General features: G+C 40.1%; 1 protein-coding gene across 1 annotated transcript; it reads right to left on the bottom strand.

Moving 5' to 3' along the window:
* Positions 1–9,857: 9,857 nt before the first annotated feature.
* Positions 9,858–11,476, bottom strand: LOC110625592 (chalcone synthase 2). Its single transcript, XM_021771228.2, has 2 exons — positions 11,253–11,476; positions 9,858–10,981 (listed from the first exon to the last, which is right to left on the bottom strand). The coding sequence occupies exons 1-2, from the start codon at positions 11,431–11,433 to the stop codon at positions 9,975–9,977; spliced, it is 1,188 nt and encodes a 395-aa protein (XP_021626920.1). The 5' UTR covers positions 11,434–11,476; the 3' UTR covers positions 9,858–9,974.
* Between the last annotated feature and the right edge of the window lie 6,428 nt (positions 11,477–17,904).

Raw genomic sequence — 17,904 nt, 5'->3', positions numbered from 1 at the left:
CAGAAGCCGGCTGGAATGTTGAATCCACTACCGATTCCAGAGTGGAAATGGGAGAATATAGCTATGGACTTCGTAGTGGGGTTACCGGCGACGTCCAACAGATTGGACTCCATATGGGTGATTGTGGACAGACTCACCAAATCTGCTCACTTCATCCCTGGCAGGAGTGGTTACTCTGTGGACAAGTTGGCGCAGGTGTACGTAGATGAGATTGTCAGACTGCATGGGGTCCCGGTATCTATAGTGTCAGATAGAGGGTCCCAGTTCACCTCCAGGTTTTGGCGGAGTCTGCAGAACGCTATGGGTACCAGATTAGACTTCAGTACTGCCTTCCACCCACAGACTGACGGACAGTCAGAGAGGACCATCCAGACAATAGAGGATATGCTCAGAATGTGTGTGCTAGATTTTGGCGGTTCTTGGAGGCAGCATCTACCTTTGGTGGAGTTTGCCTACAATAACAGCTATCATGCTAGCATAGGGATGGCTCCATATGAAGCTTTGTATGGGAGGAAGTGCAGATCACCTATCTACTGGGAGGAAGTAGGAGAGAGGACTCTTGCGGGTCCGGAGTTAGTAGAGCTTACCAGCAGGGTGGTACCCATAATCAGAGAGAGGATCAAGACTGCTGCTAGTCGGCAGAAGAGTTATGCAGATATCCGCAGAAGACAGCTAGAGTTTCAGGAGGGGGATTTGGTTTTACTCAAGGTGTCTCCTATGAAAGGAGTGGTTCGGTTCGGGAAGAAGGGTAAGTTAGCTCCACGGTACATCGGTCCTTTCGAGGTGCTTCAGAGGGTCGGTAATGTGTCGTATAAGCTAGACTTGCCTGCTTCGATGGAGAGAATCCATCCGGTTTTCCATGTTTCTCTGTTACGGAAGTACGTGTCAGATCCGAGCAAGGTTCTTAGTGAGCCTGATGTAGAGATCCAAGAGGATCTCACCTATGTAGAACAGCCAGTGCGGATCCTAGACACTCAGATCAGAAAGCTGAGGAACAAGGAAATCCCGATGGTGAAAGTCCTTTGGAACCACCACAATATTGAAGAATGCACCTGGGAGACACGGGAGTCCATGCTCCAGCAATACCCCCATCTGTTTTGAGGTGAGTGTTAGTTGTTCTATGTGTTGCATGTATGATATATTGTATGCTATGTTGTATGTTATGATTGATGCCATGCTTTGTATGTTAGTTGAGGAACATTCGGGGACGAATGTTCTTAAGGGGGGGAGAATGTAATACCCGGCTAGACTCCGGTATCGGAATCCCTACCGTCCGGTGGGACCTCGGATGTCGGAAACCTCTAGAAGGGTAAAACTATGATTTTATGAAATGTTTTCATGTATTTCATGTTTTTAAGTAAGAAATTAAATGAGTTTTTGCATGAAAAATCTTTGGAGGAAAACCCAGGTTCGGCCGCCGAACTCCGAAGTTCGGCCGCCGAACATGCATGCTTTCAGAGGGACTTTAGGCGCCCGAAAATTTTGAGTGAGGGAAATGCAGGTTCGGCCGCCGAACTCCAAGTTCGGCCGCCGAACCTTGCATGCATGCGGAGGCACTTTCGGCCCCCGAACGTGGCCTGGCCAGCCACCTATAAAAGGGGCACTTAGCCGAAATGGGAGAGTTTTCTCCCATTTTCAGCCACAGCAAGCTTCCGACCTCCCTCTCCCAAATCTTGTGTTTTTCCTTCAATCCCCACCATTTTCTTTGAGTTTTAAGGTTCCACAAAAGTTTTTGAGTGTTTTTAAGCAAGTTTGGAGCTTGGAAGTCTTGGAGCTAAATCCCTCCATTTTCCGAGCTAGGGTCGTTCTTCCTCTCGATCTTCAAGAGGTAAGCTTCGATCTATGCTTCTTTTATGTTTTATGAAAGTTTTATGCAAGTTGATGGGGTAGAATGCATGTTTAGGCTTGTTGTTAGGTTTATGGGTTTATGTTGTGATTTGAACAATGTATGTTGGAAATGTGTTGTAGTTAGGGTATATTATAGTTTGAGACCCCTATATGTGTATGCATGTGTAGAAACAAGTTTATGCATGTTTTGAGGCGTTTTGGAGGCTGTGGACACAAGGGAGCCAAGTTTCTGCCCTTCGGCAGAAACTCAGGTTCGGCCGCCGAAGTGACTTTCGGCCGCCGAACCCCCTTGTGGAGGCAGTTTCGGCTGCCGAAGCCTGCCCCCGAAACTCAAGTTTCGTCTCTGTCTGGGAGGTTCGGCCGCCGAAAGTGCCGCCGAACCTGCATGACTTTCGGCTGCAGAGGGACTTTCGGCCGCCGAACCTGCCGCCGAAGGTGCCCTGTCCAGCCATTTCTTGCATGTTTTCATGTGAGGTTTTCAGGATGTTTTAGGGGGTTTTTGGGGAGTATTTTAGAGTCATATTCATGTATGTTTGGTCCCTCATTTGAGTCCACCTGTGTAGGTTCGGACCCGAGGAACCGAGACCCCCAGCAGTGAGCCAGCTGCTTCAGAGTCTCTTCAGAGCTAGCCAGAGGTGAGTGGAATAAACTTTAAGTTTTAAAGCAAATTAATGAAATGTTTTAGCATGATTCACGCATCATGAATGCCATGAGATATATTAGGTTGTTTGCATTAGAATTCACGAATATGTTGCATTGCATACTTTGTTGTTGATGTGGATGAATGTTGAATGATCCATTAGCCCTTGTATGTCATGATAGCCTATGTGAGTCCAGGTGTGCCTGCTACGGCTCTACGTCCCTGGCACTATGACAGATTATGGAAGTCCGGGTGTGCCTGCTACGGCTCTACGCCCCCGGCATGTATAAGTAAGAGAGATAGGGGCTAAATGGTGACAAGTTCATCCTTGTTGTGAAATGTTTGTGTTATGGCGCATACATGAAAGCATGATTTAAATTGATGTTTTTTTTTATTCTGCTCACTGGGCTCTAGTAGCTCACCCCACTCCCTTTATCCCCAGAGTTGCAGGTACAGGATAGATCAGGAAGTCGGCTAGAGTGAAGTTAAGTCATGTATGTTGTAATAGATAGTAGTGGACATGAACATGATGTAATGAGTATTTATGACCATGTAATGTAATGAATGATTTGATGATGTATTGAGGATTATAGTAGTGCTTGACCTAGAGGTGTGTGAATCCCCATTATGTACAGAGTGTTTAGTGAGTAATGATGTTAATGACCATGATTATCCAGGCTGATATGTATGATGAGGATACCCCATTGGAGTATTTGATGAGGACTCCAGTGTGGGGTTTATGTATGATTTTGTGCATGCACAGGTTTTGCTTGGATAATAGAAAAGAAAAATTTTTACAGATCATGTATATGTTATTATGTATGGGATTCCACAGGTTTACAGGAGGTATGTAGGCTTGCTACGGGTCCCGGCGGCCTTAAGCCGATCTGGATCCTAGCGCCGGTAACGGGTCGGATTTCCGGGTCGTTACAAATCTTCTTTAAGGGTTGGTCTGTCATCACGACTCCTTGGTGGCCTTCTAGATAAACTCTGAATTTTCGGACTGCTAGCAATAAGGCGTAAGCCAATTTTTCAATGTTCGAATATCTGACCTCAGTGTCTCTGAGTACCTTGCTAACGTAGAAAACAGGTTTCTGCTCTTCTTCTTCCACCCTTACTAGCACTGTGCTGACTGCTTGTTCTGAGGCCGCCAGATATATCAGAAGTTCTTCTCCTTTTATGGGACTGCTGAGCACGTGAGGCGAGCTAAGATACTTCTTAAGCTCTATGAAGGCCTTTTGGCAATCTTCTGTCCATTCGAAATTCGGTACTTTTCTCAACTTTTTGAAGAATGGCAAGCACTTTTCTGCCGACCTCGACATGAATCGGTTAAGCGCTACTACTCTCCCGGTTAGTCCCTGAACATCTCTTACACAGGTCGGTTCTGGTATATTCAGTATGGCTTCCACTTTCTCCGGATTAGGCTCAATGCCTTTACCACTCACCATGTACCCCAAAAATTTTCCTCCCCTAATGAAGAAGGCACATTTTGCTGGGTTCAACTTCATTCTGTATTGATCTAACACCCCAAATATCTCTCTCAAATCTGCTATGTGTTGTTGGAAAGTTGAACTTTTGACCACCATATCGTCCACATATACTTCCAGATTTCTACCGATCTGGTTTTTAAAGATTTTATTCATCAACCTCTGATAAGTTGCCCCGGCATTTCTCAATCCAAAGGGCATAGCCCTATAACAGCAAGTTCCATCTTCAGTTATAAATGAGGTCTTTTCCTCATCCGACCTTTCCATTGGGATTTGATGATAACCCGACATAGCATCCAAAGAAGACATATAATCAAAACCGGCCGTTGAGTCGACCATTTTATTAATATCAGGGAGGGGGTAACAATCTTTAGGGCAGGCCTTATTTAGGTCGGTAAAATCTATACACATCCTGTATTTGCCATTGGCTTTTTTGACTAACACAGGATTTGCCAACCACTGTGGGTACATGACTTCCCTAATAAAGCCTGCCTCTTTTAGCTTCTGCACTTCTTCCCGGGTGGCCTGCTGCTTCTCTCTTCCCACTACTCTCTTCTTTTGCTTTACTGGTCTGGCCTTGGGGAGGACATTCAATCGGTGTGTCATTACTTTGGGGTCAATTCCTGGCATGTCTGAAGGCTTCCATGCGAAGGTCGGCGCGTGACTTCGGATCAGGGCCATGACTTCACCTTTTTGTTCTTTGGTGAGGCTGGCATTAAGACTGAAGGCCTTGTTTTCATCTGCTTCTGATAAGGGGAAGGTTTCCAACTCTCCAACTGGCTCTGTTCGGGCTTCTTTTGTTTCATCTCTAACCTCCAGAACTTCCGAGTCGAGTGCTTCTCCAGTTGAGCTCGGCTCTGTTACTGTGGCCAAGTATACCGCCCTTGCTTCTTCCTGGCTGCCCCGGACCATTCCCACTCCTTCTTCCGTTGGGAACTTGAGTGCCAAATACCTGATGCTAGTGACAGCTTCGAAGTCGAACAACGCCGGTCTCCCCAAAATCGCATTGTAGCTCAGTGGGAGTTTGACCACCAAAAACACCTCATAATGGGTGCGAGCTCTGGGTGCTTCTCCCAAGGTAAGAGCCAACTTCACCTTTCCTTCTACAAGTACCGGTGCTCCTCCGATCCCCTTGATTGGTGACTGGTCCCGAACTAGCTGTTCTTCTGGAATTCCCATCTGCTGAAACACTCGGTATGGCAGCAAGTTGACTTTACTCCCATCATCCACTAAGACCTTCTTTACCCGATAATTATGAATGACGGCTTCAATGACAAGCGCGTCATCATGGGGCATCTGAATACCCTGAGCATCTTCTGAGGAGAAAGTGATGATCATGGGAGAGTGGTCAACGATTTGCATGACTTCACTATTGCTGGTCTCTCCTTCCCGGTTTCTCTTCTTTCCTCGACGGCTCATCCGTCCTCCCGTTCCTCCAACAATCATGTTGATGGTCCCACTGGACCCATCATTCACTGGTCCAGCTCCTATTCTCCTAGGCGTCTGAGTTGTCGGACCAGGCTGAGGCCTCTGTCCCTCTGGTTTCTTCACAAAATTTTTGAGGTGCCCCCTTTTTATCAGCCTTTCAATCTCCGCGATTAACTGAAAACAGTTATTCGTATCGTGGCCATGTGTCCGGTGGTACTGACAATACTTGTCAGGATTTCTTTGATCTGCTTCCGACTTCATGGGTTTGGGCCACTGGAGGAACTCCTTATCCTGGACTGCCATGAGCACTTCGGCTCTGGAAGCGTTGAGGGGGGTTGGTTTCTCGGGAACCCAAGGAGGGATCACTCTTGGTTCAAGAGCCCGAGGAGGAGGTGGAGGCCTTTGATCCCTTCTCTCCCAGGCCTGTTTGTACGGCTCAGGCCTCTTTCCATGTTTCTTCCCGTGTCTCTCCGGCCTCCCCTCCTCTGGGGCTTTCTCTTTTCCTGCCATCCCTTTAGCAAATCTACTCGTCACTAAGGCGTCATCCTGCCTTATATACTTCTCCGCCCTCTTCATCAACTCAGCCAGTGAGGTCAGAGGTTTCCTGCTCAAAGAACCAAAGAACTCGGCAGAGGTTGTTCCCTTTTGCATGGCCTCCACCGCCCTTCCTTCATCTAGCTCGGGAATCTGCAGGGCCTCCGTATTGAAGCGGGCGACATACTCTCTGAGTGATTCACCTTCTTTCTGTTTCACTGTTTCTAGATAGCTCGTCTTCCTATCTGCTGGCACCCCGGCTATGAACCGGCTGATGAAACGGGTGGCAAGATCTCCAAAACTTTTAATGCTTCCGGCCTCCAGGCTGTTGAACCACGCCCGCGCTGGTCCCGAGAGCGTTGTTGGGAACACCTTACACATTAAGGCATCTGACAGGGTTTGCAACTCCATGAAGGTCTTATAGTTCATGACATGCTCTCTCGGGTTACCAGCTCCATTATAGGCCGCCATCGGCGGCATCATAAACTTCTTGGGAACGGTCTCCTGCTGCACTATCTTTGAGAAGGGAGAAGAAGTTGGCAAGGAGGTTTGGCTCTGATCTTTCTTACCTAGCTCGGCTAAGAGCTGCTCTTTCAACCTTTTCAGCTTTTGGTTCATTTTCTCGTCTTCCGGGCTGGATCCTTTGCCCCAGCTGTATTCCTCCTCCTCTGTTTCAGTTCCCGTTTCCCTAGTTGTTCCGGCAGAATAGTTGTCCGCCTCCTCATTTTCTATCAACTCTCTTGCCCTTCTCCCATGGATTCGGGCCTCCAGTTCTTCCTCTTCCCCGGCATCGTGGCTGTTAGTTTGGAGGCGGTCAGAGGTAGGTCGGGGTTCATTGGTTCTGGGTTCCTCCACTACTGGGAGTGCATTTACTGGGGTGCTAAGGCCCCTCTGTTGCATTATCTGCCCTAACCAGTGAGCAATAGTCTGTAGCTGGAGAGCCATGGTTTGAATGTCCTGGTTAGACAGAGTCACGGTGGGAATATTCCCTGCCAAGCTAGGCGAGGGATTAAGAGGGATAGGCGTTTGGTTATTCAACGTTGTAGGGCTAGAAAAGGAGAACTGCTGCCCATCTTAGGCAGAGCTCAGGTCATTTGGAATGTTAAGGTTACTTTCTTGGTGGTTTGCCATCATGGATCTCAGTGGGTTTTGAAAGTGAAAACTCCGGTGATGAAAAGATCTCCTTCGTTTTCCACAGACGGCGCCAATTGATGATCTGAGATCCAATAGAATAGGATTTACAAGGGTTTTGGTATTGAAAAATAAACTTGAACTTTCTGGGGAGGGGACTCCCCTTTTATCCATTTCGCTATGCTTGCTGGTGACGTGGAAAGGCCTCTCCATGATTGGGACACGCGTCTCTGACATACAGATTCGGGCGTACGAGGGTATCAGCCGCCTGCTCCATGCGTAACGGCCTCTGATTCTCCCCGTGCGTACGCTCGAGCGGATCTGCTAGGCTGTCTGAGTATGGCTCTGGATACTGGGCTGGGCCGAGAGTCGGGCCGGACGCTGAGCCTGAGAGGAGAGGGCCTGCAGGTCGCGGACTAGGCCGATCTTAGTGAAGAAGCTTGGTTGAGCCCGGTCTTGAAGGTTGAATGAGCCAGACTTGTTGTGCATATCAGGTGCGTGGGCCTCTACGTTATGGGCTTTTGGCTGTGGTCAAGCCCCTGATCCGGGGTGAAGAAATCCAGCGGTCATAAAAAATAATGATAAAAATGAAGAGCAAATAAGAAAAAAGGGAAAATTAAAGGAAATGAGAAAAAAGGAAGAAAAAATAGAAAAAAGAAAGAAAATGAGAGAAAGATGAAGAAAAAATAAAGAAAAATAAAGAGAAAATGAAGATATACAAAAGAATGTAAAAAAAAAGGTTAGAGTATATATATGAGAGAAAAGAAAGTAAATGAATGAATAATGAAAGAAAAAGGAAGGGAAAATGATAGAAAGTGGAAGAGAAAATGAAAGAAAATAAAAGAAAATGAAAGAAAATATAAGAAAATGAAAGAAAAAAATATGAGAGAAAATAAAACAAAAATCAAGTGATAAAAGAAAGATCAATAATGAAAGAATATTGAAGAGAAAATTGAAGGAAATGAAAGAAAATTGAAGAGAAAATTGAAGGAAATGAAAGAAAATGAAAAAAAATTGGAGTTAATAATTAAGAAAAAAAAAAGATAAGGGAGAAATGAAGAAATGAGGAGAGAGAGGAGAAAGAAAATGAATGAAATGAAAGGGAAATAAAATGGGGAGAAAGAAAATGAATGAAGTGAAGGGAGATAAAATGGGTGAGTGTATAAATACGCGAATTAGTAACGGATTTAGTAACGGATTTAATCCGTTACTAAATTTTAAAAAAAAACGCGGGCGAACTAAAATAAAAAGGCGGTATTATTCTCCAAATTTTAGTAACGGATTTCTTAATCCGTTACTAATTTTTAGATTAGTAACGGATGTAGTAACGAATTAAATCCGTTACTAATTTTTTTAAAAAAAACGCGGGCGAACAAAAATAAAAAGGCGGTATTATTCTCTAAATTTTAGTAACAGATTTCTTAATCCGTTACTAATTTTTAGATTAGTAACGGATTTAGTAACGTATTAAATCCGTTACTAAATTTTAAAAAAAAAAAAACACGGGCGAACGAAAATAAAAAGACGGTATTATTCTCCAACTTTTAGTAATGGATTTCTTAATCCGTTACTAATTTTTATATTAGTAACGGATTTAGTAATGGACTAAATCCGTTACTAAACTTAAAATAAAAATTTGGAATTTTAAAAAATAAACAATTGATTTTTTTATTAAAAAAATAGTAACGGATTAAATCCGTTACTAAATCCGTTACTAATTATATAATATATTGCATTCCGTTATTAAATTCGTTACTATTTTATTTATTTAATTTATTTATTTAGTAACCGATTTAGTAACAAATTTATTAACTGATTGAAATCCGTTACTAATTTTTAGCTAATTTAGTAACGGATTTATAACGGATTTCAAAATCTGTTATTAAATTTATAAATAATTTTATTAAGTAACAGATTTAGTAACGGATTGTTAATCCGTTACTAAATAATAAAAATTAATAACGGAATATAAAATTCATTACTAATCCGTTATAAATTTATAACGAATTTAAATCCGTTACTAATATCCGTTACTATTTCGACAGATTTTTGTAGTGAATGGCAGCAGAGAGAATTAAGCTATTGAATGATTGCTTAATGAATATGAGAAGGACTTGCTGAAAGCAATTGTTTCAACTGAAGGGAGTCAAATTTTGAACATGACCTGATGGCTCCACGAGAAATAACAAACTGAATCGTTGATCGAAGGCCTACGCCTTCTACCACTGAAGATGAACAGCACAAGAAGACAGAAGCACGTCCATCCACTATATATCTTGCTGAGTTTCTGATAATAAAACCAAAAGCTGCTTGGATTAAATCTTAAAATTTCCATGAAATTAATGTATTCAACTTCTCAAAAATAATAATTAAAATATTTATTTCATTTGATTAATATTTTCTCTTAATTTATCATGAATTTAAAAATAATAATAAATTATTTCATGAAAAATTTACTTCTCAACAAGAAAATTTCAAAGTAATGAGTTAGAAAGACTACTAATTTATTAAGTTTAATAAAAAAATATTTGTATTTATTTAGAGTATAATAAATGAGGCTTTAATAAATTAATGAAGTAAAATTTTATTTTTAAATGGAGACAATAATACAATTTGTATATAGTTATAATGGAAATTTTGAATATATAGAAGCAAATTTTGAGGGACAGTGATGACACGATTCTGAAAGTTGAGAGACCAAAATGAAATTTAGATGTATGACCAAAATAAAAATGAAAATTAAAAAAAAAAATCAAGAATTTATTTCACTAATAAACTTATTCAACTGCTAAATTGGCATGTCATCTTTTTATTATAAAATTTTTCTTTTCGTTTCTGCCTTTTAAGTTGCCTACCACGAAATCCAGCAACCATTGTTCATATTATCTTCATTTTGAATAAGTAATTCACTTCGTTGCTGTCTCTGTGAGGACACTGTGCAGCACGACAGTTTCCACCGTTAGACCAGGCCCAAATCCGAATAAAACACCCCACTCTAATCCTTCTCCGGTGGTGACTTTCCTTTCTTCTAAAGACTTCTTTCTCATTTCATCCAAGATAAATATCACACAAGCACTGGACAAGTTTCCATATTCACTTAGAATATGCCTGGTTGCTCTCATCTTTTCGGGTTTTAGACTAAGTTTTGCTTCAACCTGGTCCAAAATGGCTGGACCACCTGGGTGAGCTATCCAGAATATAGAGTTCCAGTTGTTGATACCAATTGGACTGAATACTTCTACAAGGCTTTTCTCTATGTTCTTTGAAATCAAACTTGGAACCCTGTCTTGCAAGTGAAAGGAGAGACCCACTTCTCGTAAGTGTCCTTCAATGGCTCCATCAGAGTCAGGGAGGATTGTTTCTGCTGTAGACACAAGTTGAAACAATGGATGCTCGATGGAAGTGTCAGGATCGGCTCCAACAATTAAAGCTGCAGCTCCATCACCAAAAAGAGCTTGACCCACCAAGGAATCTAAGTGGGTATCAGCAGGACCACGAAAAGTGACAACAGTTATCTCAGAGCACACAACAAGAACTCGAGCACCCTTATTATTCTCAGCCAAGTCTTTGGCTAGACGGAGGACCGTCCCACCGGCAAAGCAGCCTTGCTGATACATCATGAATCGCTTGACAGAGGGACGAAGACCAAGGAGCTTAATGAGCTGGTAGTCGTAACCAGGCATGTCGACTCCAGAGGTTGTGCAAAAAATAAGATGGGTGATCTTGGACTTGGGTTGGCCCCATTCTTCTATAGCCTTAGTTGCTGCTTTATTCCCTAGCTTAGGGACCTCCACCACCATAATATCTTGACGAGCATCAAGAGATGGTTCCCAGTAAGTGCAGATATTGGGATTTTCTTTCAAGATTTCTTCAGTTAAATGCATGTAACGTTTCTTAATCATAGATTTATCACCTGTTACCACAAATAGGATAATAATAATGAGAAATGGACTACATGTAGATTTTCATTTTAATTTATATGAATAAATAGTTAGCTCAAGCTTATGTAACTATAAGTAAATAATCATTAAATTATATCTAAATTTGTATGTTCATATATTTTAATTAATTTTACGTCAAATTTCAATATAAATATTTATTATTTATTAATTATAAAGTTTATTCTCAAATAAAATCGAATTTAAATCTAGCAATAAAAGATTTAAAAGGAAAAATAAACGTACAAATGCGCTTGAACTTCTCTTTCAACTCAGTCATATGCTCACTCTTGGTCACCCTGAAGTAATAATCAGGATAATCAGCCTGGTTGACACAGTTAGAGGGAGTGGCGGTGCCAATGGCGAGGATGGTGGCAGGACCATGGGCTCTCTGGGCCTTTCTGATCTCCTCTACTGATGCAGCCATTGATAATATTCAATTACTTGAAAACAAATTAAACAAAGGAATTTGATTGTGCAGTAATTAAAGAAAGCTCCAGGTCTGGTGGAATAATGGCAGCCTCAAGTGCTGATTATATATGCGAAGCTGGTTGGCGAGGTTTGGTGGAATAATGGCACGCGAGTGGTAGACGTGTTCCCACATGCATAAATTGTTCAAAAAAAACAAAAGCTCCCCGACAATAACTTTCAGGAAAATTTTTTTTTTTTGTCTGGGAGATAGTGAAAAAATTTTCTTAATGAATTAAAAAAAATAAATTATATTAATATTGTTTAATTCTTTTAATATGACAACTAAATAATAAAAAATAAATTACTTTTTAAAAAATATTTTCTATTTATAAATTATTCTCATGAATCTTAAATGTTTCGATATTATTTGTTGCAAATTAACAATTAAAGGCTTATCAAATTAAATTTAACAATTAAAAAAATAAAATTGATATACAAATTTTAAGATATCATCTTTAATCAGGATAATGAAAATACTAATTATAAGTAATAATTTTATTTATATGATATTAATTGGATCAATCAGATTTCAAACTCACTAAATTTAATTTTCAATAGATAATTAATTTTGGTTTTTCTTTCTCGTAATTTCTGAAATTTTTTATATAATTAAACTTTATTGTTTGGCGAGAAAATAATTTATGTGTGTAAAATATTTTTGAAACAAAATTTATTTTTATTTAATTGTAATGCTAAAAAAAACAAAGGATATAAATAAGATTAATTTATAAAAACTTCATTAGTATTAAAAAAGTTTTTGGAAAGAGGGTGGGATTTTCTCTGAAAAGTCGTTTAAATTTTTTGATGTAATCCTAACTTTTTGCTGCTTCGTGTCCTAATTGTTTGGTTAGTTTGTTTTTGTTTGATTTTGCTTTTGTCCGTTGTTTTGCTCTTCCTTTGTATTTTTCTCTTAGCATGCACCCTTCAGGTTGTGTCTTGTCAAAAGTTAGATTGCGATGGATTCCTTATGTTTTTCATGGATTTCATTATAGTAAATTTTTTTACTTATATATATATAAATGATACAAGAAGAAAAATAAAATTATAGTTCTATGAAAAAAAAATTTAAAATTAATTTTTATATTTTTTAAGGTTTGAAATATTCAAAAAAATATTAGTTAATATAAAATATTTTCTTTAAAAAAATAACTTACTCGTCTCTATAATAATTCAGAAATCGGACTGCTACCGGCGTTAAAATTTAAATTCACTTAAGGTCGCTGGATTCCGTAGCAAGTCTACTATATATCTTGTTATACCTTATATAATCCCATATATATACATAAAAGCGTATAAAATATTTTTATCTCATAAACCAATATACTTGACATATACATACGTGTATCATAACTGAAAATATAAAATTTATATTAGAACCCGAATCAAATATGTGAGTATCATAACTGAAAATATAAAACTCATACTAGAATTCTCATCAAATACTCCAATATAGTTAATATTACATGCCTCAAATTTTATTGAAATATAACTTATACTTTAAAACTTTTATATAAAAAAATCATAAATAAAGAATTATAAAAAAAATTCAGGCAAAACACAATTCTAATTCACAAATTATTATATCTCAACGGCTATACTATTATATCAAAGTTGTACCTTTAAAACTTTTATATAAAAAATCATAAATAAGGGATTATAAAAAGGAAACTCGGGCAAAATACAATTCTAATCCATAAATTATTACATGTCCAGGGCTATATTGTTACATCAGAACTGTACTAAATAACTCTGCGACCTCCCGAGCTAACTCTGGTCATGCACACCTAGGGTTAGAGGAAAGGGATAACCTATAAGATCCTAATGAGCAGAAACATAAATAAAAACAGTTTAATAAAACATATGATCGTATGAATGTATCATAACACAGATAATTCACATCAAGATGGACTTCTCACCAGTAACCCTTCATAATTTCAATTGCGTCCGGCCCACAACGGGTACTTCTCAGAACTTTCTCTTAAATATAAAATAATATATCTATAGTGCCAAGAGTGTAGAATGCGCAATTCTGGTCTCTCCTTTACATAGTGTCAGGGGTATAGAATGGGCATCCTAATCTTTCTATATCCGTCATAACATATCATAGCATGGTCGATGGCTAGTAGGTCATCCAACATCCATCCACAACAACAATTAATTGCAATGTATCAAATTCATAAATTCTAATGCAAATAACCTAAATATATAAATGGAATTGATGATGCATAACCATACTTAAAACGTTTAATTTCTTTAAAATAATAGTTTAGTTTAGTTTTGCTCACATTTGGCTGACGGAAGCTTAGCTCTGAAACAGTTATCTCACTGCAAGCCTTTACGGTCTCCTAAGTCTGATCTTACATAGATGGACTTAAATGAGGGATCGAACATAACTTTTACAACACTCAAAACTACACTAAGAAACCCCTATAAACATATAAGAAAACATGTATAAAGCAAGCTGAAAAAGGTTGGACAAAGAACTTTCGACGGCAGGTTCGACGGCCTAAAGTCCCCTTACAGATCTGAAGGTCAAACCTTCGGGGGTAGGTTAGGCGGCCAAAAGGCTATCTTCACAAGCAATTTCAGCGGTCGAACCTTGTTTCGGTAGCCGGACCTGAGTTTTTCTATAATGAAGAACCCGATTCTGCCTCAGCCCATAGCCATCAAAACATAATAGAACTCACATGCAACAACTTAACAGCAATAAAAACATCCATTGTTGACTTAAAAGGTTTAGAAAAACTCTAGATACACCAAAACCAACATGCAAACCACTCATCACATAAACATTCAAGGTTCAATCATAAAAAAAGAAAAAGACACCAGCCTTGCATGAATTCTCATAACAACAGCTCCAACTCACACAACTCACATTTAGCCCAAAATAATAAGTTTTTGAGAAAACAAGCTTACTTCTTGAAGAACACACAAATGCAACAACAAGAGAAGGATCTCGGAGAAGAAGGGATGAGCTCTGAATATCCCAAAAGCTAGACTCGAAAAAATGAGAATCAATTCTTCAAAATAGAAGATAAAAGTCATGAATTTTCTAGGAGATTTGAAGAAAACTCAAACAAAATCATCAAGGGATCGTAGGCTTACCTCTGCCTAAAAGAAGAGAAGAATTTCTATCAAAAGCAGACTGAGACTCTTTTATAGATGGGTCTGCCAGTATATGTTCAGCAGCCAAACATGAGAGGTTCGGCGGCCGAACCTTGATAACTTGAAAAACTCTTTTCTTTAAAAAAAAATACATTATAAAAGACTTCAAATTCATTTTATAAAAAATCTATTTTACCCTTCTAAAGATTCTAGTTTTGATATTTCGGATTCCAACAGAGATTCTATCAGAAAGTTGAAATTTCGACACCGGAGTTTAGTCGGGTATTACATGCTTCCCACTTTAAGAACATTCATCCTCGAATGTTCAACCATATAAGCAAACATAGCATACATATCAAGAAAAGACATAAAACCATCTAACAACTTACTTTAAAAGAGATGAGAGTACTTCTTAAGCATCGACTCTCTGATCTCCCAGGTACACTCTTCCATATTGTGGTGATTCTATAAAACTTTCACCATCGTAATTTTCTTATTTCTCAGCTTTTTGATTTGTGTGTCTACAATCCATACTTGTTGCTCAACATAGGTGAGATCTCCTAGGATCTTTACATCAGGCTCACTAAGAACCTTGTCTGGATCTAACACAAATCTCCATAACATAGAAACATGAAAAATCGGATGGATTCTCTCCATGGAAGCAGTTAAATCTAACTTGTAAGATACATTCCCAATCTTTTGCAAGATTTCAAAGGGTTCGATGTACCTTGGAGCTAGTTTACCTTTCTTTTCAAACTGAATCACCCTTTTCAAAGGAGACACCTTAAGCAATATCATATTTCCCTCTTGAAAGACACCTTGCTTTCTACGGATGTCTACATAGCTCTTTTGCCTAATCAAGCTGTTTTGATTCTTTCTTTAATGATGGGCACTACCCTGTTGGTGATATCTAGTAACTCTAGCCCTGCTAAGGCATTTTCTCCCTCTTTTTCCCAATAAATAGGTGACATGCACTTCCTCCCATATAAAACTTCATATGGAACCATCGCAATACTAGCATGGTAACTGTTATTCTAGGCAAATTCTACTAAGGGTAGGTGTTGCCTCCAAGAACCACCAAAGTCTAGCACACACATTCTTAACATGTCCTCTATGGTTTGGATGGTCCTTTCTGATTGTCCATCAATCTGTCAATGGAAATCAATGCTAAAATCTAATCTTGTGCCCATAGCATTATGCAGACTCTGCCAAAATCTGGAGGTAAACTGGGGTCCCCTATCTGATACTATAGAAACTAGAGCTCTATGCAGTCTGAGGATTTTTTTCACGTAGATTTGTGTCAATTTATCTACAGAGTAACCACTCTTGACAGGAATAACGTGAACATATTTGATCAATTTGTCCTCTATTACCCATATAGAGTCGTGTCTGTTGGACGTTGCTGGTAACCCCACTACAAAATCCATTGCCACGTTTTTCCATTTCCATTCTTGTAATACCCGGCTAGATCCTAGCATCGGAATCCCGACTTTCCGGCGGAATCTCCGTTGAAATCCGAAAATCTCGAATGCCGGAGCCTTCTAGAAGGGTGAAATTTGTTTTCTAAAATATTTTCACATGTTTTTATGGTTTTAAATGGAAAAGAAATGGAGTTTTGAAAAGAATAGGCCAAGGAGGAAGGACCCAGGTTCAGCCGCCGAACCTCATGATCGGCCGCCGAACATGGGGCTGTTTCGAGAGTGCTTTAGGCCTCCGAAGGCTTTGAGGGAAGAAGCCAGGTTCGGCCGCCGAACCTCAAGTTTGGCCGCCGAACATGGGGGTGTTTCGGAAGCAGGTTTGGCTTCCGAAGGTGTTCTGCTCAGCCACCTATAAAAGGCCCCCAGATCGAAAATGGGCGAGTTTTCTCTCCCCATTTCGGTCATAGGTGAGTTCATGCCTCCTTTGGTTGATTTCATGTCTTTCCTTCAATATCCCAAGGTTTTTATAAGTTTTACGGTTGTTTTGAAGAGTTTTAAAGCTTAGATAGAAGTTTTGGAGCTTGGAGATTTTTGGAGCTTGGATTCTCCATATCTTCAAGTTAGGATTGTACCAATCCTCGATCTTCAAGAGGTAAGTGTAGATCCTTGCTTTCCTTTATGTTTCATAAAGTTTTAAGTAAGTTTTAAGAAGTTTTGATGCATGGGATAGAGTAGATGTGCATGTTTAGGTTTATGTGGGTTTTATGCCCAATGTTTGTTTATATGATGTTATATTGGGGGTTTAAGTTAGTTTATGCCCCTATATGCATGTGGGAGTATGTTTGCATGTTTGGGAGAGAGCATGTGAGGTTTTGGGTGGTTTGGAGGTTGGTTTTACTTGTGTCGGATTCGGACCTGCTGTTCGGAGGGAACCAGGTTTGGCCGCCGAAGGTATGTTCGGCTGCCGAACCTACATGGAAGGCAGCTTTGGCCGCCTAATGTGCCCCCAAAGGCCAGGACTTTCGGATCTGTGAGAGGCTTCGGCCGCCGAACCTGCCGCCGAAGGTGCCATACTTTCGGCTCTGGAAGGACTTTCGGCCGCAGAAAGTGCCCCCGAACCTGCATGGCTTTCGGCTATGGAAGGGACATTTGGCCGCCGAAAGTGCCATGTCCAGCCCTTTCATGGTTGTTTTCTATGCATGTTTTGAGGATGTTTGAGGGGGTTTTTGGGGAGTTTTTGGGGAGTTGTTTACGAGTTGTTTAGAGTATGTTTGGCACCTCATTCGAGTCCACCTGTGTAGGATCGGACCCGAGGAACCGAGGAGGCCAGCAGAGTTAGCTGTTGCAGAGTCAGTCCAGCGTCTGCCAGAGGTGAGTAGAACTAACTCAAATGTTTTAAGCATGTTCACGCATCATGATTACCATGTATATGTATTAGGCTGTTGCATTAGATTTCACGAAGATGTTGCATTGCATAATTTGCTGTTGATGTGGATGGACCAAGGCGACCCCAATAGCCCTAGATATGATATATTAATGAAGTCCTGAGAAGCCCCATCGAGGGCCGGGCATAATAAAGTCCTGAGGAGCCCGAAGGGCCGGGCATAATGAAGTTCTAAGGAGCCCGAAGGGCCGGGCACTATGATATGTTACAGAAGTCCTGAGGAGCTCCTTCGAGGGCCGGGCACAGACAGAGGGAGTTTTGGTGGTCATGTCCATCCGTGATGTGAAATGTTTGTGCTGTGATGCATTCCATGATAGCATATGATTTATTATTGTTTTCCCTGTTCTGCTCATTGGGCTTTTTAGCTCACCCCTTTCCCCTAACCCCCAGGTTTGCAGGTCAAAGGTAGTCCAGGAAGACATCAAGGGTAATGTCATGCTTATGTAATAGATTAGTGTTT

The sequence above is a fragment of the Manihot esculenta genome, chromosome 11, assembly GCF_001659605.2.
Source record: "Manihot esculenta cultivar AM560-2 chromosome 11, M.esculenta_v8, whole genome shotgun sequence".
Classification (NCBI taxonomy): Eukaryota; Viridiplantae; Streptophyta; class Magnoliopsida; order Malpighiales; family Euphorbiaceae; genus Manihot; species Manihot esculenta.
The sequence above is the reverse complement of the archived record's forward strand: the minus strand, read 5'-3'. Positions and strand labels throughout refer to the sequence as shown.

Coding starts and splice junctions, on each gene's coding strand:
- LOC110625592 (XM_021771228.2), bottom strand. CDS start 11,433: ATGGCTGCATCAGTAGAGGAGATCAGAAAGGCCCAGAGAGCCCATGGT. Junction 10,982..11,252: donor AGAGAAGTTCAAGCGCATTT/GTACGTTTATTT, acceptor TTGTGGTAACAG/GTGATAAATCTATGATTAAG.